The sequence below is a fragment of the Syngnathus leptorhynchus genome, chromosome 1 (assembly GCF_054491065.1).
Source record: "Syngnathus leptorhynchus isolate UIUO chromosome 1, UIUO_Slep, whole genome shotgun sequence".
Taxonomy (NCBI): domain Eukaryota; kingdom Metazoa; phylum Chordata; class Actinopteri; order Syngnathiformes; family Syngnathidae; genus Syngnathus; species Syngnathus leptorhynchus.
In genome coordinates, this window is record NC_141195.1 from 15,351,477 (window position 1) to 15,379,312 (window position 27,836).

The 27,836-nt window shown below is 39.9% G+C and overlaps 2 protein-coding genes across 7 annotated transcripts in view; both read left to right on the forward strand.

Moving 5' to 3' along the window:
- The first annotated feature begins 785 nt into the window (after positions 1-785).
- On the forward strand, positions 786-8,018 carry LOC147062146 (transmembrane protein 47-like). Its single transcript, XM_085919390.1, has 3 exons — positions 786-1,122; positions 6,100-6,240; positions 7,145-8,018. The coding sequence occupies exons 1-3, from the start codon at positions 894-896 to the stop codon at positions 7,321-7,323; spliced, it is 549 nt and encodes a 182-aa protein (XP_085775516.1). The 5' UTR covers positions 786-893; the 3' UTR covers positions 7,324-8,018.
- A 1,791-nt stretch (positions 8,019-9,809) lies between these two features.
- Positions 9,810-27,836, forward strand: part of dmd (dystrophin) — a 94,379-nt gene continuing 76,352 nt past the window's right edge. For all 6 annotated transcript variants that reach the window (XM_085905605.1, XM_085905572.1, XM_085905588.1 and 3 more), the window contains exon 1: positions 9,810-10,597. In XM_085905605.1, the coding sequence (XP_085761731.1) occupies positions 10,516-10,597 (82 nt within the window). In that variant the 5' untranslated portion in view covers positions 9,810-10,515. The remainder of the gene's footprint in view (positions 10,598-27,836) is intronic.

Here is a 27,836-nt window from a genome sequence, read left to right on the forward strand (position 1 = left end):
CCAGAACGTCTGAATTGTATTTGGGGTAAAATGTTGTCCCAACTGAGCTGATACAAAGTCAGCCCATAAAAATGACAAATTTGTACTTTAAAGGGAGACTTAGCAGTTTAAAACTGCCTGCAAGATTTGAATGTGGCCTCACTTTACTAATTGACTGACAACTCGTCAATTCCATCTTCCCTCTCTGATTGGTTGTTTTTTCTTGGGTGTAGTGGTTTCTCAAAAACCTAATTAGAGGTACAGGTGGAAGACAAAGAGGTCAATTTTTTTCATATATATTTTTTACAGACAGACAGACATAGAAGTTAAATAATAATACATTGTAATATATTCATGAATTAAATGTCGGGTTCAGCACTCGAATATTTTTTTTCCCTCTGTCATAGCTTTAAATGACACCTTGCGGTAAAATGTGTGTTGCACCTTTTATTGGTCAAATTTAAAGATTAAAAATGAAAATACCTCAAAAAGCTGATGCGGTGGGAAAAAAAAGTAAATACCTTTCTTTGAAATCAACATTTAGGGAGAGACAGTCATTGATAAAAATGTGCTGGTGACCATGCAATGTCAACTTAAAAAAAATAATAAATACAATACAAATACCTGGGGGAAAAAAGCATTGCACATTACTTATCTACAATAAAAAGTAAACTAACATGCAGTAGCTGAAAAACGTAACGAAGTATATTTGGGTTACTACCTCCCTCCCACTAGGGACCAGTGACGTCAGTGACTTCAGGTTGGCCTATCAAGCTCCGTTACTCAGCTCCAGTGATGCCCACAAGGCACACGTCCCGTCCTGCGCGCGGGATACACCCACGAAGAACAACGGACTTGTCTTGATCGGGGTTTTTTTTTCTTTTTCATTTCTCCTCGCATCATCGGCCCACGCCATGTCGTCGGCTGTCACCGAGACGGAGGAGTCTGCGCGCAGATCCCCGCTCACACCGCTCAAGCTGGTGGGGCTGCTGTGCGTTTTCCTGGCGTTGTGCCTAGATGTGGGCGCCGTGATGAGTCCAGCGTGGGTGACGGCTGACGACCAGTACTACCTGTCCCTGTGGGAGTCCTGCTGGAAGCCGACCAGCACCGATAAGTGGCAGTGCAATACCACGCTAAGCTCAGGTGAGATATCATCATATCATTTGATGCAAGTGGACCTTGTGCAGATTCCAACAATGCAAGAGCTGTATCATTTTTTCCCCCTCTCTTTTCATGATTGGCATGTTGAGGGGTTTCTAAACTTTTTGGATTTTGCAAGTTAGACTAATAATTAGGATATACCTCGCGTTGCTGAGTTTGAGGGTTCGAATATGTGGTTTCTGCGCTGGTTTGAGTTTTCCTAACCTGCATGTTTTTGGAATGTGGGAGGAAGCTGGGGAAAATTGAATTTAATATTTATCTCGCAAGTTGATCTGCATGCTTTCACTAACAACGTGGCTGCGAAGTTTCAAAAAGCAAAGCTTTTTCCCAATTTTGCAAAATTGACGTTTTATAGAAACCCCACCCCTCCCAAGCTATCTTTTCCGTATCCGATGTTTTAATGATCACTTGCATTGCAAAAGAAATACCAGCGCTGATCAGTGATTGGTTTTGGAGATTTTTTTTTGTCTCATTAATACATATCATTAATACAGAATGTCACTATTATGAGGCACTAGGCCCTCAGGCAACGTTACGACATCAAGTAAATAAAAAGTATTACGAGTTTTGTTCTGATATTTTCAGACAGTGATTATCTCCCTAACCCTAACACACTTTACTATTTTGCTTGTTGAGGGTCCACTACTTGTTGGAACTGTTTTATGGTTTATGACAGCTGACAGAAACATTCTGGATCGGTGTCAGAATGGAAGTCGATGGAGTTTGACGGACCTTGACTGTTTTGCAGGATGGTTTTGTTGGTGAATTCTGTTACTATATTTAGCAACTTTAACAATAAAACATACTTACTTTGGACAACAGAACTTAACAATGTTGCCTTTTTTCAAACAAACAAAATGATCAACTGAATCATAATTAGTGTTCTGCATTGCATCATTATTAAATAATTAGATTCATTGATTATTAAAATGGCGGCTCGGTGGTGCACTGGGTAGGACGTCCGCCTCACAGTTAGGAGGGTGCGGGTTCGATTCCACCTCCGGCCCTCCCTGTGTGGAGTTTGCATGTTCTCCCCGAGCCCGCGTGGGTTTTCTCCGGGCACTCCGGTTTCCTCCCACATCCCAAAAACATGCTTGGTAGGCCGATTGAAGACTCTAAATTGTCCCTAGGTATGAATGCGAGTGCGGATGGTTGTTTGTCTCTGTGTGCCCTGCGATTGGCTGGCAACCGGTTCAGGGTGTCCCCCGCCTACTGCCCGATGACGGCTGGGATAGGCTCCAGCACGCCCGCGACCCCCGTGGGGACTAAGCGGTTCAGAAAATGGATGGATGGATGATTATTAAAATATCCCATGCCCCTGTTTGCATAAAACACTCCAAAAGGACTTAGGCACTTATGCTATTATAATCCATACAATAAGACTTTTGTGTAGAGGTCTTCATCTCATTCAACTTTTTTGCAACATTCTGATTTATTGCGATGCGGCTGTTCAGAAACATGACAGGAGAGGAATTAGTGAATATTTTTAATACAACATAGCGATCTATTTAAAAAGAAAACTATATTTACTGCCACTGCCAAGTGGGAGCTGACTTGTACTAATTGAAAGAACACCATATGCTGCAATTATTCGACCTACCGTTATAAAATCCACTGTTGCTACCTGGAGACTCCATTGATATGCATTTGTCTGCTGCTGGCTTTGTTTGTGTGTGCGTGTGTGTGCGTGCGTGTGTGTGCATGCGCACCAATATTTGCTGACCTATTTGTGGACAGACTCCTGTGAGGGCTAGTTGAATATTTTATGTCATAATTTGATTTCTCTGTTGTTGCAACCCCGTACCTCCTTTCCTTTTCCTTTTTGCACTACGATATTAAAAGAAGCAAGTTGCTCACTGCCATTTGCCATCTCCCTTGGCGACTTGGCTGCCTGGCAGCTTGTGCTCATCCTTTAATTGGCACTCAGAGTCATTTTTTTCTAGAGCTGCTATGCACATCAAGGAGGACAGTTTTAACGATACCAGAAAAATATAAACAGTCTTTCCATTCACATTGTATACCATTTTCCAGAAAATCATGTTACTTATTTAAAAAAAAAACAGTTCTTGGGATTAGAATTCAACTGTATGAAACTTAAAATTAAATACAACTGAACTCTATTGAGGTAGTGATTTCACCACTAGAGGGAGCGTCTGTAACACTGGCGGGTCACATCTCAAGTTGAGAAGATAGTCTCAAACAAAAGTCTTCATAGTCTAATGATGAACGCACTCTTACAAAGACATAAACTGTCTTATTAATGGTAATGGATCTTCCATGGTGTTTTCTGATTCTGCATTCATTTAAATATTTTGAGGTCATAGGTGATTGTTTAAATAGTTTCAAATTCAAGCCAATCAGATCCATTTAATCTAATCATCCTTCTCCGGTCAATTGCCCTCCCCTGCCAACAGAGAACCTGACTCTTTTTTTTTTTTTTTTGTAGCAGCCAAAGATGGAGCATTAAGTGATGCATTCAGCTGTGGCAGGAAAAGAAAATAGACAAGTACATTAACGTCAAGCACAACACCAAAAAAATTCTGCGTGACCTCATGTCACTATGAGATGCTATTCTTGGTATTACAACATACATGCATTGTTACATCACATTCAAATCAATAAATGTAAATTATTTTGATCCTGCATTTGGGGGATGTTAGGAGCAGTGTTTATTTGCATCCAGAAAATATGCTGTCTTGTGTTTTCTTATTTTCGTCCTTTTATTTCCTCCCTTACTTCATTCATCTTTTATAAGGCTCTTTCTAGTGCTAGACAGAGGTACTATTTGTGGTCATGTTAAAATAAGGCTTTGATGGATGCATCTAATACATTGCTCATTTCTTGAAATGAATAACTTGTTCTAAATTTTGACACCACTGTCAAGTAACAGTTTACCTGCCTTACTTAAAACTGTCATTCCAAGAAGACAGAATTGAGTAAAAGTTAATTAAATATTGCTGAAAATATGTAAATTTTTGAAAAACTGAAGCGTCAGTTCCATCAGAAATAGATAAAAACAATGAACTGTTTTATATTGGGTTTTTTTTTTCCACACATCTCAGCTTTTGAGTTTGCTTCTATCTAGGTTGATAAAAGATGAAGGGAACAGTAGAAACTAGAGCTTGATGTCGGGATATGGAACAAGGTCTGCGTGCTATTTAAGTGCACACCAAGCTACCTTGCCCACTATATATATAAAGATTTTGTAGCACAGGCTTTTTGTCAGCCTAAGTGAACTAAGTGCTCACTCTTTCTTTCTTTCACCTCGCTTTTTCTTGTCTCGTCTGCCAGCCCCCCCCGTCATCTTTTTTCACGCTGCCCTCTCTCTGCCCTTGTAAGGGTACCCACCTTTGTTTTCCTCTTGTATTTGCTACCCCCCCCCCCCCCCCCCCCCAAGCGCTTCATATTATTGCATTTCCTCGCCTTCATGTGCTTGTCTACCGAACATATTTCTGAACCAAGGTAAAAATAATTCTCGTGGGTGACTTAGTTTGAACTCCAAAATGATAGCGTGAGCTCATCTTTTATTTTGGTATTAGAGGCAGTCTCTCAGATAGTAGATGGAGCCACCGAGTGTCATAATCGTACGGTCAACCTTGTTCTGACATATAGGGTCAAGACTGAACACTTAGTGTATGTCAAGGCAAAAATGTTCTTCACAAAAATATGAGCTACGCAACCCAGCCACTCTAATCACGGCATTCTGAGGAATATTGCGTTTGCACAATATAATTTTTATCTATGTCAGGGTCGGACATTTTGCCACTTGCTGTCTGTCGACTGAAAGTGACATTAAAGTTGCTCAGGGATTTTGCCTTCGCTCGAGTTCTTCTCTAGGAGACAAAATGTTCTTTGGGTTCCGTTGGCTTTTTAATGAGGCTTCAGGGGGGTCATGTCAACAGGGTGGGGCGTGTAAAGGTCACTGGGACCAAACACCATTACTTCTTTTTTCTTTTCATAGAAAGTCTATTTCAGTCTTGGTTTTCTTCTAACAGGAAAAAAAAAAGTGTCCTTAACGAGAAAGTATCTACGGATTTTGCTCAGCGGGACATAGATCTGACTGTCGCTTGCATAACAATAGAAGGAAATACCATGCTTTTTTAAGATGGAACACGGGGAAGCAAATACGATGAAAACAGCAGGGGCCCCATAACTGAACTCTGTGCAGCACCACACAACAGTAGGGTGAAGCAAGACAAATGGGATGGAAACCACACAAAGCATGATGCAATGCCCACCTGGTTCTGAAACTGAATACTGTCCCCCGTATTGAACACAAAACCAAACACACATCGTCTTTTGTGTCATTAGCCCTGGAGGAAGCTGATGCAACATCTTAAAACCTGACTGGAAAACCTCCATGATGTTATGTTCAGTATGTCTTTTTTCTAATATTCGACAACATACCTCTGATTTATTTAAGGTTTCTTGATCAGGAATTGCACCACAACATGTTTAACCGCACAGTTTTTAATGGAGCCACAGAATGTAGCATAGGACGTACGGGAGCACGGGTGGAACCGAGGTTTTATTGGACAGCACACATGAATATAAAAATCCTTCATAAATAGAATATGGTCATACTTTGGCATGATTTTGGCAAGATGATTTTAAAAGTCTTTCAAAAAGTCCTTACGTCTTTGCACAGCACGGAGACGGCTCAGCGCCCTTCAAAGAAGGTGACTTCAAAGCCGATGATAACGAATGGAAAGATTGGATTTCAAATTTGGATTCTTAACATTGCTATTTATTGCATGATGAGACTTTTGGCACAGATCTTTTCCAGGAGCTGCATGCATTTCAGATAGGTTAACCTTGCATAAATAATTTGACCCACATCCATGGTGGTGAGCTGAGATCATCTCCATCTTTTATCAACAATCTCCTTTAAATTGTTGACTTGAAAAATATTCATCATACTGTTCTTCTGTTTCCACCCTCCTTCCATCCTTTTTCCAGACTGGCAGGTTGCCACACTGGTGCTGTTGCTAGGAGGCGGAGCCTTGGTGCTGCTGTCGTTCCTGGTGGCTCTGGTGGCCGTGTGCATCGGCACCAGACGGCGATTCTACAGGCCCGTCGCATTCATGCTCTTTGCTACAGGTGGGTTGACACACATCACAGCAACACCTCCAGGTCAAAGGTGGCCACTCACCATATGTCCAATTGCTTAAGCTCTGTCCGCAAATCTTCTTCTACACATTTTATAGTCAAGTAAAATTTATACTGTAAATTTCCTTCCTCTTTTTCTTCCGGCATCTTAGTTCTCTGTGCTTCATATATTGTACCTCCATAAAAGTATATAGTACGCCAATGCAGACATCGACTTAGTAGGTTTAAGCTTGACAAAAAAAAGCTAAGCACACCTACATATTGTATATATTATATAGTTATTTACTTGTCTCATCATAGTTTTTATATCGTTGGAGAAAATATAGATTTGGAGATGACAAACAAACAACCAAAAAGTAATTAAAAAAAAACATCTTCATGATCAGAGTAGTTAATTTTTGTTGTAAATGTACTGAGTCCATTGTTTATGTTTTTTAGCTTTCTTGTTTTTTTTATTTCATTTTAACATTTTTTTTTATATTAGTTTCAGCCATGTTCTTTTAATTTTGCGGTTATTGGGCACTGATTTGCATCTAAATCTCTTCTCCATTTTAAGAGTCAATAGTACTAATTAAATTCGAATCAAATTGAAGGTAAATTGATTTTTGTGGGGACCCATATTATTCTCTAATTGCCTTAACGGTTACCTGGCTCTTATTCCTTCCTTTCTTCTCGCATCCTCCTTAGCTTTCATTTTCTCCTTCATTCATTGTTTACATCCCTTCCCACAGTCAAAATTGATCGATGCTAATGACAAACCATTATGCAGTCAGTGTGCAATTTTTTGATAATGAACATTTCCTGACATTTACATGAAATGGCACTTTTATCCCTCTCGCCGGGCCAGTTCCAATGGCTTGACGTATTTTTTTAAGGGACAATATCTTCTCCCCAGTGGTCCTGCAGGCCTGCAGCTTGGTGCTCTATCCCATCAAGTTCATTGAGAGCATCAACCTGAAGATTTACCACGAGTTCAACTGGGGCTACGGCCTGGCCTGGGGCGGGACCATCTTCGCTTTCGGCGGTGGCGTCCTCTACTGCCTCAACCCCAAGAGCTACGAGGAGTACTACTAGGGATGCTAGGGAGAGGCCTTCGAGAAAGCGGGAGATATGACGGGGGAGGTTTGATCCACATGAATCACTCATTTGACGAGAGCTCTTAGAGACTAGTGTTACACAAGTTCACACTGTAGCCTCTATTCTGTCATGTCAGCGGAGAGCCGAGGCATCAGGAAAGGTGAGCATGTAATTTATCTCCCAACATACGTAATCAATAACAGAAAAGAGAAAATCTGTACAGAATGACCATCCTCATCCTCATAAATGGACTTAACACTTACAGGAAGTTCCTCTCTGCCAATCTATTGACTCAAGTTTCAGTCACCTTAGCAACCTTGCAGGCTACACACGCAGAGCCGGTACGATTGATTTGATGTCAGACCGGTCTGCGCTCATTTCCTGTAAGGTCGGTCAGATTGTCACAAAACTGTGAACACGTTCATTGAAAGCCGTTGTGCTCATTAAATCAGCAGGTACGTTTGTCTAGAAGAAAGCTTGATAGTGTCTGGTAGACAGCTTAGTATTTTTGTGCTTGATGTGAAAAATTTGAGAACCACTGGTAAAAAAAAAAAAGTGATGAATGGGCAAAAGAAGACAACACACTAATATAGGGCTGTGCAATTAATCAAAATTTAATTACAATTACGATTATTACAATCCAAGATTGTAAAATTGACATAATCATATAAAAACATTATTAATATGTACAAAACAATACTTGAATTTATTCATTTGCAAATTTTTTTTTATTCATTAAAAAAAATCATTTTATAAATTCATTTTGGTCCAAAAGAACGTGTTTCAAAGAAATTTATTTATCTTTATATTTTTTTAAATGTTGAAACATTTTATTGTTTTCCACAAATGTACGTTTGACTAATTGTGGTTACAATCATTACCAAAATAATCGTGATTAATATTTTTTTCATAATCAATCAGCCCCACACAAATATATTTACTTCCAAAATATGTCAAAACTATTCTATTGAAATGACATCAAACAACAATACAGTCGGTGTGATTTCATTTTTTGTTTTATGCAGCTACTCGAGATGACAGTCATCCTCCGTAAGTGATACCTCATATCATGACATGGTCCTTCTCACCTGACCTTCACTTTTGAGCGATGCCACAGCTCAGTGCAGGTCACGGTCATCACCTGATAGGAGATGGCTCGGAACAAATCTTGTGTGTGCTTAGCGGTGTAATAGATCAGCCTTAGACTCTTCTGACAGACCGTGATGTCAAAACGGGACAGTGACAAGTTTTTGTGCTAAAGAATCTAAGTGAATGACTGATACACAAAATATGTCTGTGTTTCCTCGTGTCTCTAAATAAACATTGTTTGCAGAAATTTGAGTGTGAAAACTCAACGCACATTCGGGGTGTCCAAAATCCTTCTTGAGAAATTTGAATGAAATACTAGCATAGTATTATTTCAAATTATGAATAAAAATATTTTAAAAATCATTTTCAAGTTGAATGTTACATCACCAATTTATTATTTGTCTGGACAGCCCTGTACTTCATGCTACGCAATATATCGGTGTCCACTAATACAAATGACTAAATTAGTTGACTAGGGCTTGCCACGGTTGCATGATTTTTTTTCTGAGTTTCTTTTTAATTGTTTCGAGTCATACTTCAAATGCAAGTGTATTTAAATCTTTTTTTTTTAACTCAACAGTGGTATTCCATGCATTACAATGAACTTTACCTGAGGCTATGCTGCCCACTGCTGGATTAATTGAGCAAGTGCAGAGGCGCCCCCTCCATTTTATACGCAACAAAGCTGTTCCATCATTTGTCTTTCATTTTTAACATGATTAAACATTTTTATTCTACCCAAATACATACATAATATAAGGATGTAATATTCACTTATAGCTGAGTGTGATGTACTCTGCTGCTCAAATCGATTATGACCTGCGGGTCAAAGCAGAATATGCAGTACATAAAATGGACAGACAGTATAACTTTACACAATACATTCCGGTATTTTTATTTATTATGATCATCCAAATGTCATGCATGACATCAGTACAGCCTCTCATTTTTTATGCAACTTGAGATGTAATTCCTCAGATATTTTCTGCATATAAAAATTCAGACCTCATCTTTCCCTATTTGGAATTTGGGAGCGATACAAGTGTTTGACTTGGAGTTGAAAATAAACATGACTTCAGTCGGCATGTACACTATTCCAGTTGCAGTCTGACTCCAATTTCAGTCCAAGTATCTTCCTGACAGTTTACTGTACCATCTTCATTTCAACCAACAACTTAGTAACAAACTACAGTGCTGTGTTCGAGGTTGCCAATTAGACATCCGTTTTTGCTTAGCTTTTCTTGAAAACATATATAAAACTATGACTGTATCTTTATTTGTGCAATGATGTAAAACACAAAGGAATAAATAATCTGAATAATTTGAATGGTCTAAAGCATTAATGTCAAAGTCAAGGCCCGGGGGCCAGATATGGCCCGCCACATCATTTCATGTGGCCTGCAAAGACAAATCAGGCAGTGAGTTGATGCGGCAAAACGGAAAATTCTTCAATTTAACAACAACAAATAGTGATGTGTAGAATTTTATTTACCGTTCATCTTTGTAAAAGCGTTTTTACTGGGCTCTGACTCATCGCGGATTTTCATATTTGCGGCCAGGCATGGTCCCGATCACCCGGGAATAACGGGGGACAACTGTGTATAGTTTGGAATTTTGGAGGAATTTTTCGAATGTAAATTTGCACAAATGTCATGCAACGATTCTATTGAAAATACTTTGAACTGTTACCATCCGGAATTACGTGAGACGTCATGGTAACAATAAGTTCTACTGGACCTGCAATGTTTCGAATCCCGGAAATAATACTTTTGCGGCGCGTGGTGTCAGTTTTTACGCATGGAGTCTGCCGACGACAGCCGCCAGACAAGTGTCTATTTAGAGCTGGGAATGCTGCTGCGAAGACCCCATGCCACCCCACTCCCTGGTCCGCACACCTGCTTGGATCCATCTTGCTGGGCGTGATACTTGACAGCTACTTCTCAGGCGTCAACGTCCCCCGTCTTGGCTGGAGTTCGGGTCCCGCGTCCAGTCTGTGGCTGTTTGCCTGTGGAGTCTTTGGGTCCATCCAGCTCCCCTTTGGATTATACGATCGTTTTCACAAAAACCGTTCCATTTTAGACCCGGTTTCCCTGTGCACCTATGGCGGAGGCTGTGCGACCCGAGGACTATTGCGACGAGGTGCTGGAGGACGAGTTTGGAGTAATCATCAAGTGCCGATCTGGTAGGAAAGATAACTTGGTGTGCGTGTGCGGGTGCATTCACAAGAAACTTGACAAGTTTACAAAAAAAAAAAAAAAAAAAAAAGAACGGGGGTGGGGCATGCTTTTTAAAATTAAGTGCACATGCAGTATGTGATCCATAAAGTGGACTGGACTTCCTTTCACTAAAATCAGTGGTGTAAATTACTGTGATGTAATTTTTAATCGACAGCAACTGATTTTAAAAACATATTTTTTTCCCCCTAGGACATTAAAGTTTGAACTATAATTTTCTTTCATTCCACATTTGTTTGACCTATAAAAGCTTGCACAGTATGGATTTTATGCGCCTTAATTAACAGCTACAATGTTTCAGAAAAACATTCCACATGTTGCTGATTTCTAAATTAATTCCTAAATGTTACCTGGCAAAAATGTTTTACAGTCACTATTACTATTATTATTTGAACCTTATATGCTAGTGAAAAAACGATGGAAGTTTCCAAATCAGCACAAAAACTTAATCTAGAAAAGTTAATTTATTACTGATTCTCTCATTACAAAAATTGGTATAAAAATTGTTCACAGATCAATTAGTTTTCAATTAACATGAATGTTAGTATCTCACCTCATGATAAAAAGAAATTCACCACATAATTACATTTAGAATGGTCAGTCTAATAAAATCAGCTTTTATTGAATCCACTTATTTTATTGTATTTGTTCCAACCACATCTACTGTATATTGGCTAGTCTGCTGTTGATTGTTTTAGCCAAATTAGAATTCAGGTTGAATGTTAATCACACTTTGTTCTGTGTACATTTAGATGTGATGCACAGTTTTGATTTCTGCTCAAAATATTTAGGAAACCAGGAGCACTAAAGTGGTGCAATAAGCTTCTTTGGTCAAGAGAGTGTGCTGAGTTTACATTCATGTCCTCCAAGTGTTTACAGTGGAATAACAACAACATGATTTGTGTCTACAGGGGACACAAGCCATGCACCTGTTCAGAATTGACTGCACTGTACATACATTACATTGTTCCTTGACATCATGTACTTTGCTTCCCTTTGAATAAAATAATCTCCTCACTTATAAACAAATCATTTTTTTAGATATTTGCAGCACAATATAACAAGTTATGCCAAAAGTCACTACAGAGACTTCTTCTTCATTTCCCGTATCATTCCCATATCATTGACAGCTTTAGACTTGGCAGTATTTGTCAGCATGTCCTTCTCCTGTCCTCAACTTGTCATTGAAGCGCTATTGAAGAATTGCCACCCGGTAAGAACTGTTTCTAGCTGTTGCATAGTTTGCCATGAACGGATTTTGTTTAGAGAATCTTAACAACGATAGCGGGAATTGTACTACACGTTGGAAGAGTGTGGGAGTCATAAAGCTTTGCAAACTGCCACTGAAGACTGAAAGACTGCTTGCCAACATTGCTCCGATGCTGCTCAGAATGATATGCATAGCTGAAGATGTCACATGCTGATGGCCTCATTTCTGTCTGAATGACACCTGAAACTAAAAAAAAAAAAAAAAAAAAAGTAAAGTGACTTTTGGGTTAGGGTTAGGGTTAGGGTTAGGGACATTCGGTATACAGTACCTGTCTTTGCTTGTAAATTTTGGCTCTATGGTTGTGTTGAATACAGTTAAAAAAAAAAAAACGTTTGGGAAGCAGCTAAAGTGGTTGAGTGATGTTTGTGTGGACACCGAATCTGTCACATAGTGATGAGATGAGGCCTGGGGTCCTCTTTTAGATCTTGTAAATTCCCAATGTCCTTGAATGGTGTTCTGGTGGACGAGCTCCAGCGAAGTATGCCGTCTCTCTCTCTCGCTCTCTTGCTCTCGTACTCCCTCTCTCACGCTTGCTCCCCCCCTCCCTCATGACCAACCCGCCATCAACCTCTACCTCCCAAGCTCCAGCTGGAGGGTCATCTCATGCTGGAAATAGCAGTCAGCTGGCTTGTTGGACTCCTGGTGTGAGAGAGTCAGATAGCTTACTGGAAGGCTGCCATGTTCTCAAACTTCCTCTGTTTTTCCTTTCCCAAGTCCCCCCCACCACCATCTTGTTCGTGTCTCATACATTTCCAATGCTTCCTATTTCCTACTTGAGATGGTGATTCGGCGCGATGAGAGAAGAAATAGAATGTGACCCTTTGTCTTGTTGCCTGCAACTCCCCGTTTCATCTTTGACCACCAATGTTGGCACTCGGTTTCTATATCAAGCTGCACTCGCATTTCTCAACCCCGGCCCACACCGAGCCTAACATTCCACATTCTTGAGTTTTTTATTGAACTGTTTGAAATGATTCAATTGAAATGTTTTTTTTTCCATTGTGTTTTTGTTTTATGTTTTTGTTAAAATAGTGGGGAGACTGCACTATGTAATTGCAGCACTCCTCCTTCTTTTGTTTGACCAACTTGTGCTATTGATACACTAGCATTCAGTATTTTTTTTCTTCACTTCTGCACACCATGAGGCAAAAATGAATCTCAGTATTATCGCGCTGTAAAATTACATAAGTATTTTAGCCCAGAAGATGGCAGCACAGTCCTTTGGCCAGCAACCACTGTACTGTTCAGCATAAAAGTTTAAAAAGAAGAAGGTAAACCAGGTGACTGGCTGTAGTCAGCAGGGATCATCTCCAGCATACTAGAAGATGGACCGATCAATGCATTACCAAAACAATTTGAGCAAATTGTTGACATTGTAAATGGCTTGGATTAAAGAACGGCATGAACTGTAGTTTGCTCTCCATAGATTGTGGACTGTATAACAATCACATCGATCACAAGAACCTAACATTTTTTTGCATTTATCTATCTATCTATCTATCTATCTATCTATCTATCTATCTATCTATCTATCTATCTATCTATCTATCTATCTATCTATCTATCTATCTATCTATCTATCTATCTATCTATCTATCTATCTATCTATCTATCTATCTATCTATCTATCTATCTATCTATCTATCTATCTATCTATCTATCTATCTATCTATCTATCTATCTATCTATCTATCTATCTATCTATCTATCTATCTATCTATCTATCTATCTGTCTATCTGTCTGTCTGTCTGTCTGTCTGTCTGTCTGTCTGTCTGTCTGTCTGTCTGTCTGTCTGTCTGTCTGTCTGTCTGTCTGTCTGTCTGTCTGTCTGTCTGTCTGTCTGTCTGTCTGTCTGTCTGTCTGTCTGTCTGTCTGTCTGTCTGTCTGTCTGTCTGTCTGTCTGTCTGTCTGTCTGTCTGTCTGTCTGTCTGTCTGTCTGTCTGTCTGTCTGTCTGTCTGTCTAAATTGTTTTTCCTTTTACGTTCACTAATTAGCTCCTGAACGCATTCAATGGAAAAGGTTTTGTTCTTGAAACATGAATTCAAAAGAATTCATTTTCGAGCCGTAATTCATTTGACATTTTTGCTCATGGAAAACTTGCCACCATTATCTGATAGCGACCTGGTGTCATTTCCCCCGTTTGAAACTATGCCTTCCTCCATTATCGGATAGAAAATGCTGATTGGTGTCAGCAGGTCACACACCTTCCAGTTGGCCCGATTCATTTAATGAGGTGAGCTTTAGTTAGTTCATTTCCTTGCCATTCATTTGCTGGTCTCTTCACCCCTCACTCGCCTCTGCCTCTCTTGCAATTTGTTTGTCTTATTGCTTGGAGATCGTGCACAGTTGTCCGGTTTTCATTCATGGGCGCACAAGGCTCTGCATCATTGTCAGCAACACTCTTTCCACTTTAAATGGGCATCTCGAGGCTAATGAAAAACAAACGTGGAAGAGGAGCAATGATTCACAGAGTGCAATTGAAGCGAGGGAAAGGTGAGATTGAAGGAACGACTCAGAGAAATGAGACAGATGGCCGGAGGGCAGATCGAGGTGTAAGGTTTGAATGGCTGATGTGGAGATGAGGAGGCTGAAGTCGGCAAAAAGAATGAGCAACTCAGTATTTTATTATATTTTTTTTTCCAGAAGAAAAGCGCGAGACGTGTCAGGCTTGACAAAAAAAAACTGGACAGGTGGAGCTATTTTCAGATGCTTGTGCTTACATTTGATATAATAGCTGTTCAATTCTGCTGCACTTTTTTTTAATTTTTTTTACCCCACTCCATTTGTCTATTTCGATCACGTTAAAAAGGACAAACCAACTTGTCATCTCGATGACGTCTGATATTTGCTTCCCCGAAACGGAAGACCTCAAAGTGGTTTAAAATTCATAGACTTGAACAAATGAGAGGGGCTGCCTCAAAGATAAGAAAGTAAGGGCTGAGAGACACGTTGGTGTAAAGGCTCTGATTGCACTTACTAATTGCTGTTCACATGCAGGGGATGGTCTTATCGTAATCGCTCGCCAATTCCAACATGCTCATTCTCTCGCCAGCCTCTGGGTTTAGTTTGGAACTCAGAGGAGCAGCAGCAGCACGACCACGCTTTAGCCTGGCATTATAATTAGCATGTAGATTACATTGGAGCACAAGCACTGCACCCTCCACGCCTCCAAATTAGACAGGGACCCTCCTTGAAGACTGAGACAGGAAACCAGGACGAAAGATGACACCTTTTCAAAAATAACTTTCCCCAACTCTTTTGGCGAGACTGTCCAGTTAAATGGTGCATCAGGACATGTTATGCAATACTGTGTAGAAATAAGTTGCTGCCAGTTAACCACCGGTCCAGTAATTTCCTGACACCCACATCGCTCACCATGCCAGGCCCGGGCCTTTAAAGCCATACACACTCAAAGTCACAGATAAACAGCAGAATGTCAAGATGGTGACCCTAAGTGGACAAAAATAACTCACATGCATGTTATTGTTGAGCTATGTTTTTTTTATTTTTTTATTTTTATGATTAACTCAATCGATAGAATACACAATTCTAAAAATATTCAATGGGTGCGGCTGCAGTTCACACATCATTCAAATCTTGGGAATTGCTCATCTCTATGCTGTGAAGGTGTCTGCTGGTATCTGCCAAATAAATTGGAGCATAAAGGACTGAGTGATTTGCGTCTGGTGGTTATTTAATTCAATTTAATTTCACCCAGGCAAAGGTGTAACTCAATTAAGGCCAATTTTAATGAGCCAATTTGACTCCACTCACGTTTCCTGGCATAGGGGCGTGAGTCGCATTTTAGATTACAGTAATCTGTTAAAATAAATAATTAAATTAATGATAGAGCACATTATCAATATCACATTCGAGAGTAAAACGCAGTACCACTGTAGGTAATTTTTTTTCTGTGATGTGATTGGTGCCCTACCAAATTAGAAGGTGTGTTGTGCTCTCTCAAGTAACTATTGCTAACTTACAATATTGGAACTTCAACATGTTTTCAATCTGAAACCCTTACATGCTATGTTTCTTATCTTTTACTTTCTTATAAATTTATTTTCACAATCAGATTAGTGCTACTATTCGGTTCTTCAATCAAAACTTTGTGTCATAGTCAGTCTTCTAAATTTGACACTATGAAAAAGTGTGTTGTTAACAAATCACATCGACTCACTTCACAGGCTTATTAATTCTCTTCAGACATAATGGATAAAGTAAAAAAATCTCCAAGTTCAGTTTAGAGAATGGTCAAAGAAACAGTAGAAAAGAGGCAGTCTTGCCACTAGCCCCCCCCTGACTACTTGAAAAACTTTTATGTCACATCTCACTAGTATGGTGGGTGTTTTCTCTGTTTGTTTCTAGCATATTTTATAGATGACTACCCGCCATTGCTTTAATACCGAATCACTCCACCGAGAGCGAGATCATTCCGCACAGGCAAAATACAGTACATGCTTTAACCACACAATAAAGATGCCCTAGCAACTGGAGCCAGAAGGCAATCTCCAGATCCCACAGCAACCCAGGTACCCTGCCCTAAAATGTGTTTTTACTCAAGATGTTTTCAAACTGCAATGCACTGGTTATAGCAATGTGATTGCCAGAAAATGGCTGTACTGTGTCATTATTTATTGAGGGCTAAGGGAACACGTTGTCAAGGTTTACTTTGCTCATAAACAGACCCATCAGCGAAGAATATAAAATGGGCTGCATTCTATATTTTTTACTGATTAAGAGCTTCAGCCTCACTCTTTGATGTGATTCAATCAGTAGTCGGCAGTTCAGTCCAGTTCAGTTTGACGCACGATGAATGATGGAAGAATAAATCAAGGACTCCAAAGTAAACCGCAATGCTGCTTGGAACATCGTTTCCAATAAATACTTTTATAGCGCACATGAATTAAAACAAACATTGCTCGCAGAAAAGTTCAACCAAAAAACACTCAGGAAGAGCTAACAAAAAGGATTTTTAGCTCACTTATGCTCTCAATTAATTGCAAAGGTGGCCTACAAAAGACAGCAATTATGTGAACTACTATACTATAATCAGCTTCTTTGAATGTAAACTATCCATCCACACTGCTTTTTGTATACTGCCTGGACTGTTGCCAGTCTGTTGCAGAGCACACATCGATAAGCCCTCACGTGCACATTCACACTGACTTGCAATTTTGAGCCATTAAATGACATCAGTTCATTCAAAAATGCACAGGCACACACACACACACTCACACACACATACACCTATAGGGACCCCATAGACAACTGTCTCTTTAATGGCTGAGCTCCTGAGTCCCCAACTGCGATAAGTGAAGTTTAATTAAGGGAATATAGAGAATTGTAATGAATTATTTTAATAGCCTGCAAATTGCTTCCGTTTTCCATAGCAAGAACGAATAAGAGTGAGTGAGCAAGAATATGTGTGTCAGTGTGTGTGAGTGTGTGTGCATTTCCCCCATATGGGCAGGTTAAGCAGTGGCTCATTTGCAGATGAGGCCGCGCCATGAAAACAGGCAGATTTGATTCCCCCTCTGAAAAAAAGGTGAAAACTGCTGCAATCGTTTTGATGAGAGCATGACACTGCCAGTTTTTGGAAACATGGTAACTGATTTTGTAAAGAAAAGGCATCATGGCTCACCTTCAACTGCTGTCAGAAGTTACGTTCCATTTGAATAAATCCAAGATGTGTTGTCAAACTGCAATGGATTGTACTGAGAACCATTTCTAAAATTGTTGTCTTTTCTAATGAGCCACATAATTGACCCGAAAATGAGTACAGCGCTATTTACTGGCGCTGTGGTGAATTGCGGACAATTGTGGGACTAAAAGACTGAAAATAAAATGGACGTAAGTGGCATGTTGGGTGAACACTACGGGACACTATTTTCTGTCTTTTGAATTCAGTCCGAAATGAGTCCATTAGATTGAAGTTCCACCGTATAAGTTTCAAATCACACTTCTAATAGTGGAGCCAAGCATTATTCTCTCGGTTAATATCGCATCGTATGGAATCTCATTAGTGTGCATGTTTAGCCAATGAAGTGTTGCATAGCAATGTGTATTACATTGTTTTTCTAAACGAAAGTGGAAATGATAGATGGCCTTGTGTGTGTCAAGCTTGCTAATGAACGCACATGAATGCACGGCGAATAGAATCAATTCCAAGTTCACAATGGGGTCTGAGCATCCCGCAGCCAATGAGCGCACAGGAAAGCCTGGCATTTGCAGCCCTAGTTGACACGTGGAGGATTTTTAATGACGCTTGTGATTGCGGTGAATAATGGCATATGGTAACTCGTGCCCAGACTCTGGCAACCAGAGCCAAAGAGAGGTTTACTCATCTGCTGGCTAGGATGTAGCAGACAGTTGCTTGTTGTTGTGCTTGCCTTGGCAAAGTTGACACAAGCACTTCCAAAGCAGTGCATAATCACAATGTGCTAATGTCTCCGGAGGGGTCATTACAGCGTATAAAAGCTCAAAAGATTGCTAGGCACCCGAGATTGAACTAAAGATTTTTTTGATTTTCTTTTTTCTCAAGATTGAGCTTCACTTTGTCTCATATTCCTGTCGGTGTGAATATTTTAAGATAAGCAGTTATTCGAGTCAGGCATTCACAACTAGCTTATTATCTTACTCCGTGATCTGTGCAGATGTTTGCAGACCTTGTCGTTTTGTTAGTTGGACATTTGGATGACTGGTGAGTCAAAGGTCCTTTGTAAATGAGCTGATTGTACAATAAGATGCCCCAAAAAAAAGTCATTGGTGATTAGTCAACTTCAAATTTTAGTCGTGGTCAGTTCGACAAACACCAAATGTGGATTTATGCAGTCAGTCCAAAAAGCAACCATTTGACCAAGGAAATTTCACATCATTTGTAAAAATAAATAAATAACAATTTTACTTTCTACGTAGATTTATTCGTACCGGTAAAAAGGGCTTGTAAAAAGTTCCGGTAAAATGTATTTTCTTTCTTCCTGGTTTCTGATATATTTGTGTTTAAAATCATCACACTAATTAACTATAAAATACAGTTTCTCAATTAATTTTTTATTGGTTACCACTTTAAATCAAAACCCATGTGACCCTCCTTGAATAGCCCCTGAACCTAATAATCGGTTCTGTAACAACAGAAATCAGGCATTCGTGAACTGCTGCCGAGCCTTTCGACCCACTCCTCATCATGAAATTGTTTTAACATAAACATTTGGGAAAGTTTTCATGCCTGAATTGCATTTGAGGTCATTCCAGAGTATTTCAACCGGCAAACCTCGACTAAGCCACTCCAAAACCTTCATTATTTTTTGGAGCCATCCAGCGATAGACTTGCTGTTATGTTTGAAGTCATTGTCGTGCTGCATAACCCAAGGAAGCTCGAGTTTGAAGGCAAAAATGACCTGACGTTAGCCTGCAGGATTTTCTGGCAGACAGTCACTGATCTTTGTTTTAACAGATAACTGATGCGTATCAGAAAAAAGGATGCCTCCCATTGCAGCAAAAAAATAAATAATGTGTTACATAAATCATGCAATGCGAGTCAATTTTAAGAGGCCCCTCAAGAATCGTCTGCAAGAAATCTATTGATTTTATAGGAAATATTCTGTACTTTTGTAGCCTAGTTTGGGCATCCTCGGTTTTAGTATGCAAGCGCACCGCAGTCTAACCGCATCGGTCTCTAACAGGAAGAGCTTAAATGCCTGTTAAGTGCTTTTCCTTCCCGCTGCTCCTATGGATGTTTGCCATCCATCCATTATCTGTAACACTTGTCCCCACAGGGGTCGGGGGCTTGCTGGAGCCTATCCCAGTAGTCATCCGGCAGTAGGCGGGGGACACCCTGAACTGGTTGCCAACCAATCACAGGGCACACAGAGACGAACAACCACTCACACTCACACCAATTTGGAGTGATTTTTTTTTTTTTGGTGGGAGGAAACCGAAGTACCCAGAGAAAACCCACGCAGGCACGGGGAGAACATGCAAACTCCATACAGGGAGGTGGAATAAACCCTCTGAACTGTGAGGCGGACGTGCTAACCGCTATGGATGTTGACCTGCAAGCTAATTAACACGACTTCAGATGACCCAAGAAAAAGTTGATATTCCATCCATAAACCAAGAATTCATTTTTTATAGCCAACTTGGAAGCAAATCACCTTAGCTCCGATCCTTGCTCTCAATGAATGTCTCTCATTTAATTTTTAAATCCAGAAATCAAACAATGCTTGGCAGAATAGGTTTTCCGTTACAGCTGGTGGTTTGATAGCTTTTTGGGTTCACATTCACAAAATGCACTTGTATCGCCTTTAGCCTAAAGTCGGGCGGGATAGGTTCCAGCTCACCTGTTACACTATCGAGAATAGGTCGTATAGAAAATTGAGTGATTGAAAAAACATTAACATTCTCATTAAACAGTTCTGCACTTTAGGGAAAGATGCATTAGTGTGCCATGCCCTCAAGAAATAAGCCAATTATTTGGAAAAACAAACAAACTGTGGTTTCCACACAGACACTGGAAAACTTAAGAAAAAAATGTGAGGTATTTCACAAATAGAGCAACAATGGATCCAAAATTGCTGCTTAATGATGTATAATAAATAAACAAACAAATATCTAGAAGGTAAAAGTAACCGCTTCGTCTAGTCTATGCAAACTTGAACCCAAAACTTTGGCAGGGCGGTCCAAGGTAGAACCCATTTACCTGTTGATACTGACTAATGTGACAGGAGACAAGGTTTCTTTGTGTATCATGGATGAATCCTAATGAATAAATTCTGGCATATGCAGCAGGTGGGTGGAAGTGCGCGGAGGTGAACCAATTTATTGCTCCTGATCCAAAGTTAGCCCACTCGTGTTGGGACTCCCCTTTGGCCGCCATCCAATCATATTGAACTTTAAAGTATCTCGGGGATGGACAGCTCGCCTAATCCGATGAAAAAGAGAGAGGAGGAGGAGGAGGAGTCAACGGAACCGGGACTTCAGTGGGACTATTTGGGATTTTTCAGAACCGAGTGGGCTGTTTGACTCCCATTTGGCCCTTTTCAGAACCTCGCGGACGTTGTGATACTGGCGGTGCACAAGTGGTTAGTGGATTATCGGATTTTCCCGTGACGCGTCGTTCACCTGTTCGGTTCTGTTGAGCGGCTCGATCGGATTCAAGGAGGACAATATGTTGGAGACATGAGGGAGCGGCGCGTTACTCAGGTAGTCCAGCGAAGCCCGCTTGGATGTCCGATATTTGTTGTTGCGCAGTTGACCGAACGAGCGAGCCGCTTCTTGAATAAAGTATATATGCGCGCACCAGGAACGCTGCAAAACATTTCTCTGCATGTGAGGCGCGCATGCCTTTGCAACAGGCGTGCGCGTTTCGCTTCCACGACCTGTCACGCATTGCTCTTGTTTACCCTTTGAGCTGATATCAAGGAATGACTTGCTCGCATCTTCTCTCTCCTCCCGCACTTAAATAAATGCAATGGTGCTCGCGAGCTGAATTTGTTCTGTGACCAAGCTTGGAACGCAAATGGCCCGTATAATAAATCAATATTTGCCTTTAAATTGCACTGATTAATCAACAATTGGTTAAGACCCCAACTCCCGCCTAAGCACCATACATTTTTTTGTTTCATTTTTATTTTTTTTAAACAAACCTATATAGTGGAGCTTGTGTTGCCTTCGCGGTTTGGCACTCCCTGATTCACCTGTTTGTAGCTTTTTAAAAAAATCTGTTTAAAATAAATAAATAAATAAATAAATAAATATATATATATATATATATATATATATATATATATATATATATATATATATATATATATATATATATATATACACACACACACACACACACACACACACACACACACACACACACACACACACACACACACACACACACACACATACATACATACACATACATACACAGGAAGTTGTTTTGGACAAAACAAAATATTTTTGTACAAAACACCCCAGTGAAATGGGTTGGAATTAAAACTGTTTTGGTAAAAAAAAAAAAAAGAGGTCCTGATACTTGTATTTGTATCAAAACAACCCAGAATATTGGGTCAGATTCGCCCTAGAAGTGGATTAGTCCATTAATAAATGATTATCTTTGACCCAAAAGTTTTAAGCATATACCAAAGTATTTTTTGTAAAACTGTCAAACTGAAGGATGATTTAGTTCGAATGCCAGGCAGTCAAAGACCCAACTATTTTACAAAAACTTTCGACAAACATTTTCTAGCGTTATAAGCTTTTGAAAAATTGTCACCACCCGGCCGCATCCACTCATGCGGAATGGATGCAACTTTTGTAACTTGCTATACATGCTGGTTGATGATGCATATAAAGAACAATAAAAACAAATGTATGGAGAAAAGCAAGTGCTTGTTAAATTTAGGGAGGGTGAAAAAATGTTTTTTTTATTGGTTCAAGCTCAGCACGGCCATCATCCCCAAGTGAATAACCGGATGGGAGTAAACTTACTCGACTCAGTATTCTGAGAGACTGCTCAACATTGCAAAGGCATCATCCTGCGTGAAAATGTGTGTTTACGCGGTGCGATGCGTCTCAGGCCAAAGGTGCATGCTGGGATTTGCTACGCTGGCTCAGCTCAGCTCCACTCAAGTCCGCCATGATCCTCTTTTAGACAAGTCCACACATAATCTCTGTCTTCTTTGCTCTCCTTTTCTACCTTATGTGCATATTTTTCATTTAACCAACCTTACACTGGTTTAGTTTCTTATGTCCAACATATTTCTTATGTTAACCGACGTCTCTCTGTCACAGTCGAGTGTCTGGGTTTAGAAAAAGCCCACGAATCACGCCTATTTTGTCAGGTGATCCAGCTCAGAGTCAGCGATGGCTTAAATGGCTCAGTCCTAATATGGTTCGGCATCATACTTAGGGCATACCTTCATTAATTTGCATATCTGGCGCCTGCATATGCCTGCACTTTGTCATTGCAATAAACTCATTTACTGCCAGCCGTTTTCAAAGTGCAGCTCTCTACAGATTGCCAGCTGCAGCTGGCTTTGGAGCATTTGGACTGATCTTTCAGGACTCACAAAATATCGTGTTCTGTGGCAATATAAGCAGCACCAAACCTAGCAAAAGAACGAGTAGACTGTTCTGTCACTAGAGAGATACAAATGTTTGTTTCTTGCTTTTGTCATTCTTCAGCAATCAACAATAGAGCGTGGATTGGTTTCACACAGAAAATAATTGATGACTGTGAAAGAGATTTTTGTGGTGAAATAATTATTGAGTGTATTTACATATATACAATTAAGGAACATACTGGTTCACCGCATGGCTCGGCTGTGCCTTTTCTGCATGCCGTGTTCAATCCATGAACATGGCCATCGTTTCCTGCCAATTATTCACAGACATTTGCCATTCACGGTTGGGCTCCTTGTATTTCGCACATAGTGGGGGTTCGCTGTATTTATTGTTTGCACTCTAATTTTGATCAAGTTGGTAGTTCTACCAGACTTTAACGTCAAAATAATTGATTGTCATGCCCAGTTACAGTGAAATCAATTTTCCCATTAGGACGTGTATTAATTAGACCATCGTGTTATATATACATAATACAAGTTGTGGGATCTTAAATTGGTCTCTTCAAAATAGTTGTTGGGAAAATCCTCACCTTAGAGTTTACCAAAAAATTAAAGGAATCTATTTTGCAAATAACTGTTGGTTGCTAACTCGGGGAGACATTGAAAGTTGTTTTCCAAAATAAAAATCAAACACCAATGAATTAACCTTTCATACTTAACACTAACTGCAGTTGTTGAGGTTCCAAATGCTGTACAATTCTTAGGACATAATTACAATATTTAATCATTATTTAATGACCGTTTATTGTAAAGCAGAAGCAGCCAGATTGTCTGAGACAGGTGGTGGTGGTGTTTAAACTCTTACGGGTTTATCAATTGACCAAGTCCGTAGAGTCATTAGCTGCCAAGAAAAGCTATTTGAATAATGTGAAAATATTTTGGGGTGGACTCTCCGTGCCAAGGAACTATGTCGAAATGAGTGGAGGAGCTTCATTTAGTCAGATCATAGCCTTCTTTAGTTGACAAAAAGCTTTTTTGCTGCCCTCTTCTGGGATCTGTTAGCAACCATCAACCTTTTTTGAGGAAGAGGATGTCAATTATTCGAATAGCAGGAAAGCGCTTTATTTCCTGCTTGATTATAGACCACTAAAAGGGAGTATAAAGTCAGCCATCCTATTCTTTTCATTGCAAAAACGTAGACCGGTTTTTCTATTTTATGATCATGATCCTACATATTGTTGCTTTAGGGGGCTGTACTGTTTCAGGTGTGTGAGGATGATGGAGGAAGTGAGGCTAGGCGGAAAATAAATTTTTACAGCCCATGTCATAATGTTTACTTTATATGGCTGCTTTGGTGTGTGTGTGTGTTTGTCTGTTTGTGTCTCAGACTGTCTTGGAAGAACAGTCAGTCTGCTGCCGTTTTCCTCCCTTCATGGCCAGTGAAAACATGTGCCTGGCAGGCGTTGGCTGTCTAGTTAGTCGGCATCGCCATCAAAGTGAAAAAAAAATTCACTGGAAGCAATTTGGTCCTTATTTATTGTGACGTCATTAAGCTTCAAGGAGGATGTCATCACTTCCATCGTAAAAGTGACAGACTTGGTCGTTGCAAAGTGTTGCCTCACTTTGTCAATTTGAGTCCCCTGAACTGCACCACCCCCAATTCAAGGTTTGCCATAAAAGACTATCTTGGGATAGTGTGCATTCCATGAGCAGAACATCTTCAAGTTGTTTGAGGCTGCTATGGTCATTTCATTTTCGAGAAGACAAAAGTGAATAGATACAATTTGAGAGAGAAACTGTTGGCAGGGGAAATATTTAGCAGGGGAGATATTTAAAAATCGGTATGTATATTTGAAATCTCACCTTAATGACCGGCAAAACACAATTTTAGGCAAATATACTTCAAAGTTAAATACAACTGCCCTCAAGTTCACAACTACTCTAAGTATGTGTCATCTTTCTCGATTCAGCTACTTCTAGGCTGTATAGACTATTTCTATATTTGAAATATCAAAAGGTGACTAACGGCCCTTTGAATAAAATGCTAGTGCACATATTTGTGATGTCAAAACTTTGCTCAAGTGTGTTCAAGAATTTAGGCTATCATGGGAGCTCATCCAATTCATAAGCGACAGCCTGGTGATTTGGTTGTTCCATAATTTAACTGCAGAATTTAGTTTTGTGACATATTGATTGTGTATATATGACAAATGCATGGTGTTGCTGCTTTATTCTATTTTTAAATGCTTTGTAAGCATCTTATAACATCTGGATGGAACCAGAAGCCCCTTCTAGGGTGAGTGTCAGTTATTTGTGGATATTTGCCACAGGGCTATCCCTGTCCCTATCCCCCCCCTGCAAATAGCAGCGCATAATGGTGGTCCCTGGAGAAGTTGTGCCATTCGAGAAGCATTCGCTTTATATTCAAGTTAAGGATCGGCAGTCAAGTCGAGAATGGCAACAGAACATGTCAAAGTGTCAAGGGGAAAAAAATAGAAGATGCTCTCTGATCAGAATACATTTGACTGTCTGCATCTCAAACAAAACGGGATTAGGCGATAGACCGGTTTGAGGCTCATCATCCCGCAGAGTTGAATTCCTGAAAGCAGGTTTTATTAATACCACAACAGATGAAAAAAAAATCCACCTTTTAAGGTCACGAGTGGGCACGCTTTCAAGCTGCGCTCAGCATGAAGCTCTCGTCCCAGCCCCTGCTTTTGATTTATTTTCCATTCAGCTCAGCTCAGCTCAGTTCAACACGGACATGATAAACAAAGGCTGCAGCAAATTTTGACAGTCTCCAACTATTTGTAGGGAAAATACACCACATCGTCTTCTTTGGGGGATGTTTGACAGGCAGAAGATTTCTGAAGCCTGCCTTCTAATAGGAAGAGGTCTCCGAGATCTCCTACATTAGTAGACCTCATAACTGTTTGAAATCATCCTCTTTCGTGGGCACACTTTTTGTTACCATGGCAAGTTGACAACAAGAACGCACTATTCGTGTTATTGGAAACCTCTGGACACTCTGAGATGTTGTCCCCTCCTCATCTATACTGCTAATAGGGGGAAAAAAGTTCTAGCTATTTTTACCATACCCCCTATAAAGATTTGATTATACTTCATGTTCAACTGTGGAGGAAGCATGTCATCATTAAGTTAGGAAATCAATTAGTGTGGTGGATTTATTCCTGGAGCCCACATAGCGTACTTACTGACGCATTTTTTGGGGAAAAAAAATCTTGTTTAATTATTTGATGATTGATGTGTAGTCAGCCCCCAACTATTCGTATAAAACAAAATGAAAATTTGAATATTGCCTAATGTATCCCATGATACACCAAGCCCCTCCTCAAAGGTATGCAAATGCCTATATTGACAATTAAACTGTAAATATAGTACAAGCTATGATCTCAGTCCACTGCAATGTAATTTTTAAACTTCTAAATTTTTCCTTAAAATGAATCCATACAGATGATTTGATTATGGAAAATGAGCAAAGGAGTCCAGGCTGAATTTCATAATTTCTTTGAGATGTCGCGTACTTCCTTGACACCAATTACTACTTTTTAATTTTTTTTATTTACTTTGGTGTCACCTTGCAGCATGTTGGGGAGTGACAGCAAGAGCACAAAAAAACCCCACACTAATTGGAGATTTCTTGAATTGGAGAGTAATTCCTGCTCCTCGTGCACTGTTGGACAGCTAAAATGCGATCACTGTACAGAAGGAGCCCGAAGGTTAAACACTCAAATGGTTACAGCGTGCTGTCCTGCATAATCTGATGTTTTAGCTGGCCTTGATGGTCACCGCCTGCCTGCCTGTTCCCCTCTTTGATTATGTGGCACTCCAAAAATTCGGGCCCCTCCCTGTTTTCCTGTCTTGAGGAGCCCAATTTACATTTCCTCTCCTTTGAATTTTAGCACTGAATGTGACGGAACAATTTGTTTCTAGATAATCATCTGTCAAACCCATTCTGAGTATGACTTATTTTGTTTTTTACGATTGCTGGAACACATAGAAACAATTTGGACAACTTTGTCAAGTTTGGGCAACGCTTTATAGTCTGCCGTGACAGTGGATTGTGTTTCTTGACTCAATACACATAATCGGAGTAAATTGAGTCAGAAGGAAGCATATTATGGATTACGAGGATTACGTAGGTTTTCTGTTACACCTAGCCTACAACACGAACAATATTGTTTAGGTCATAGTAAACGAGTCAGTTATCTATATTATATTATTTACTTCTGCATCTTCAGCCTCAATTTAAATACTTCAAGCAATACTCAATTTAAACTGTAGCTTGACAAAAGTTGTACATTGATAAAAGAAGAGCTCTTATTGGTGTAGTGAAAAAAAAAATCGTACACAGCAGACATATTGGTGTTATTGATTACGCCTGCCGTAAAGTGATTTGACACCGCCAAAACACTTGAAACAGGATCGGGCCGGTCTTGTGACTCAATCAGATTCTGTCCGATACTCAGAACCGATACCGATGCAGAGTATCAGATCAGGATATCCCTATTATTTACGACAAATAATGTATTTTATATTAAAAGCCAAATAGTAAGAGGCAGAACAAGGCCAGATGTCACGCGTGTGAGTGTTGAGATGAGCTCAAGGCATTTACCCCCTTGCCTTGTTCAAATGTGTGATAGCACATCTTCTCACTGCGGGAAAAAGAATAATTAATCATGAGTCACGCTTTAAAAGTGCCCTTTTATATTTTGGGGGGAATGTTGTAGCTTTCTGTATTTCCAAGATAGTTGTTAAAGTTGCTAACAAATGTCAATTTGTTGGGGTGAGAAAGTAAACATCAGAAACGGACAACAACAATTGTCAAGGCCAAT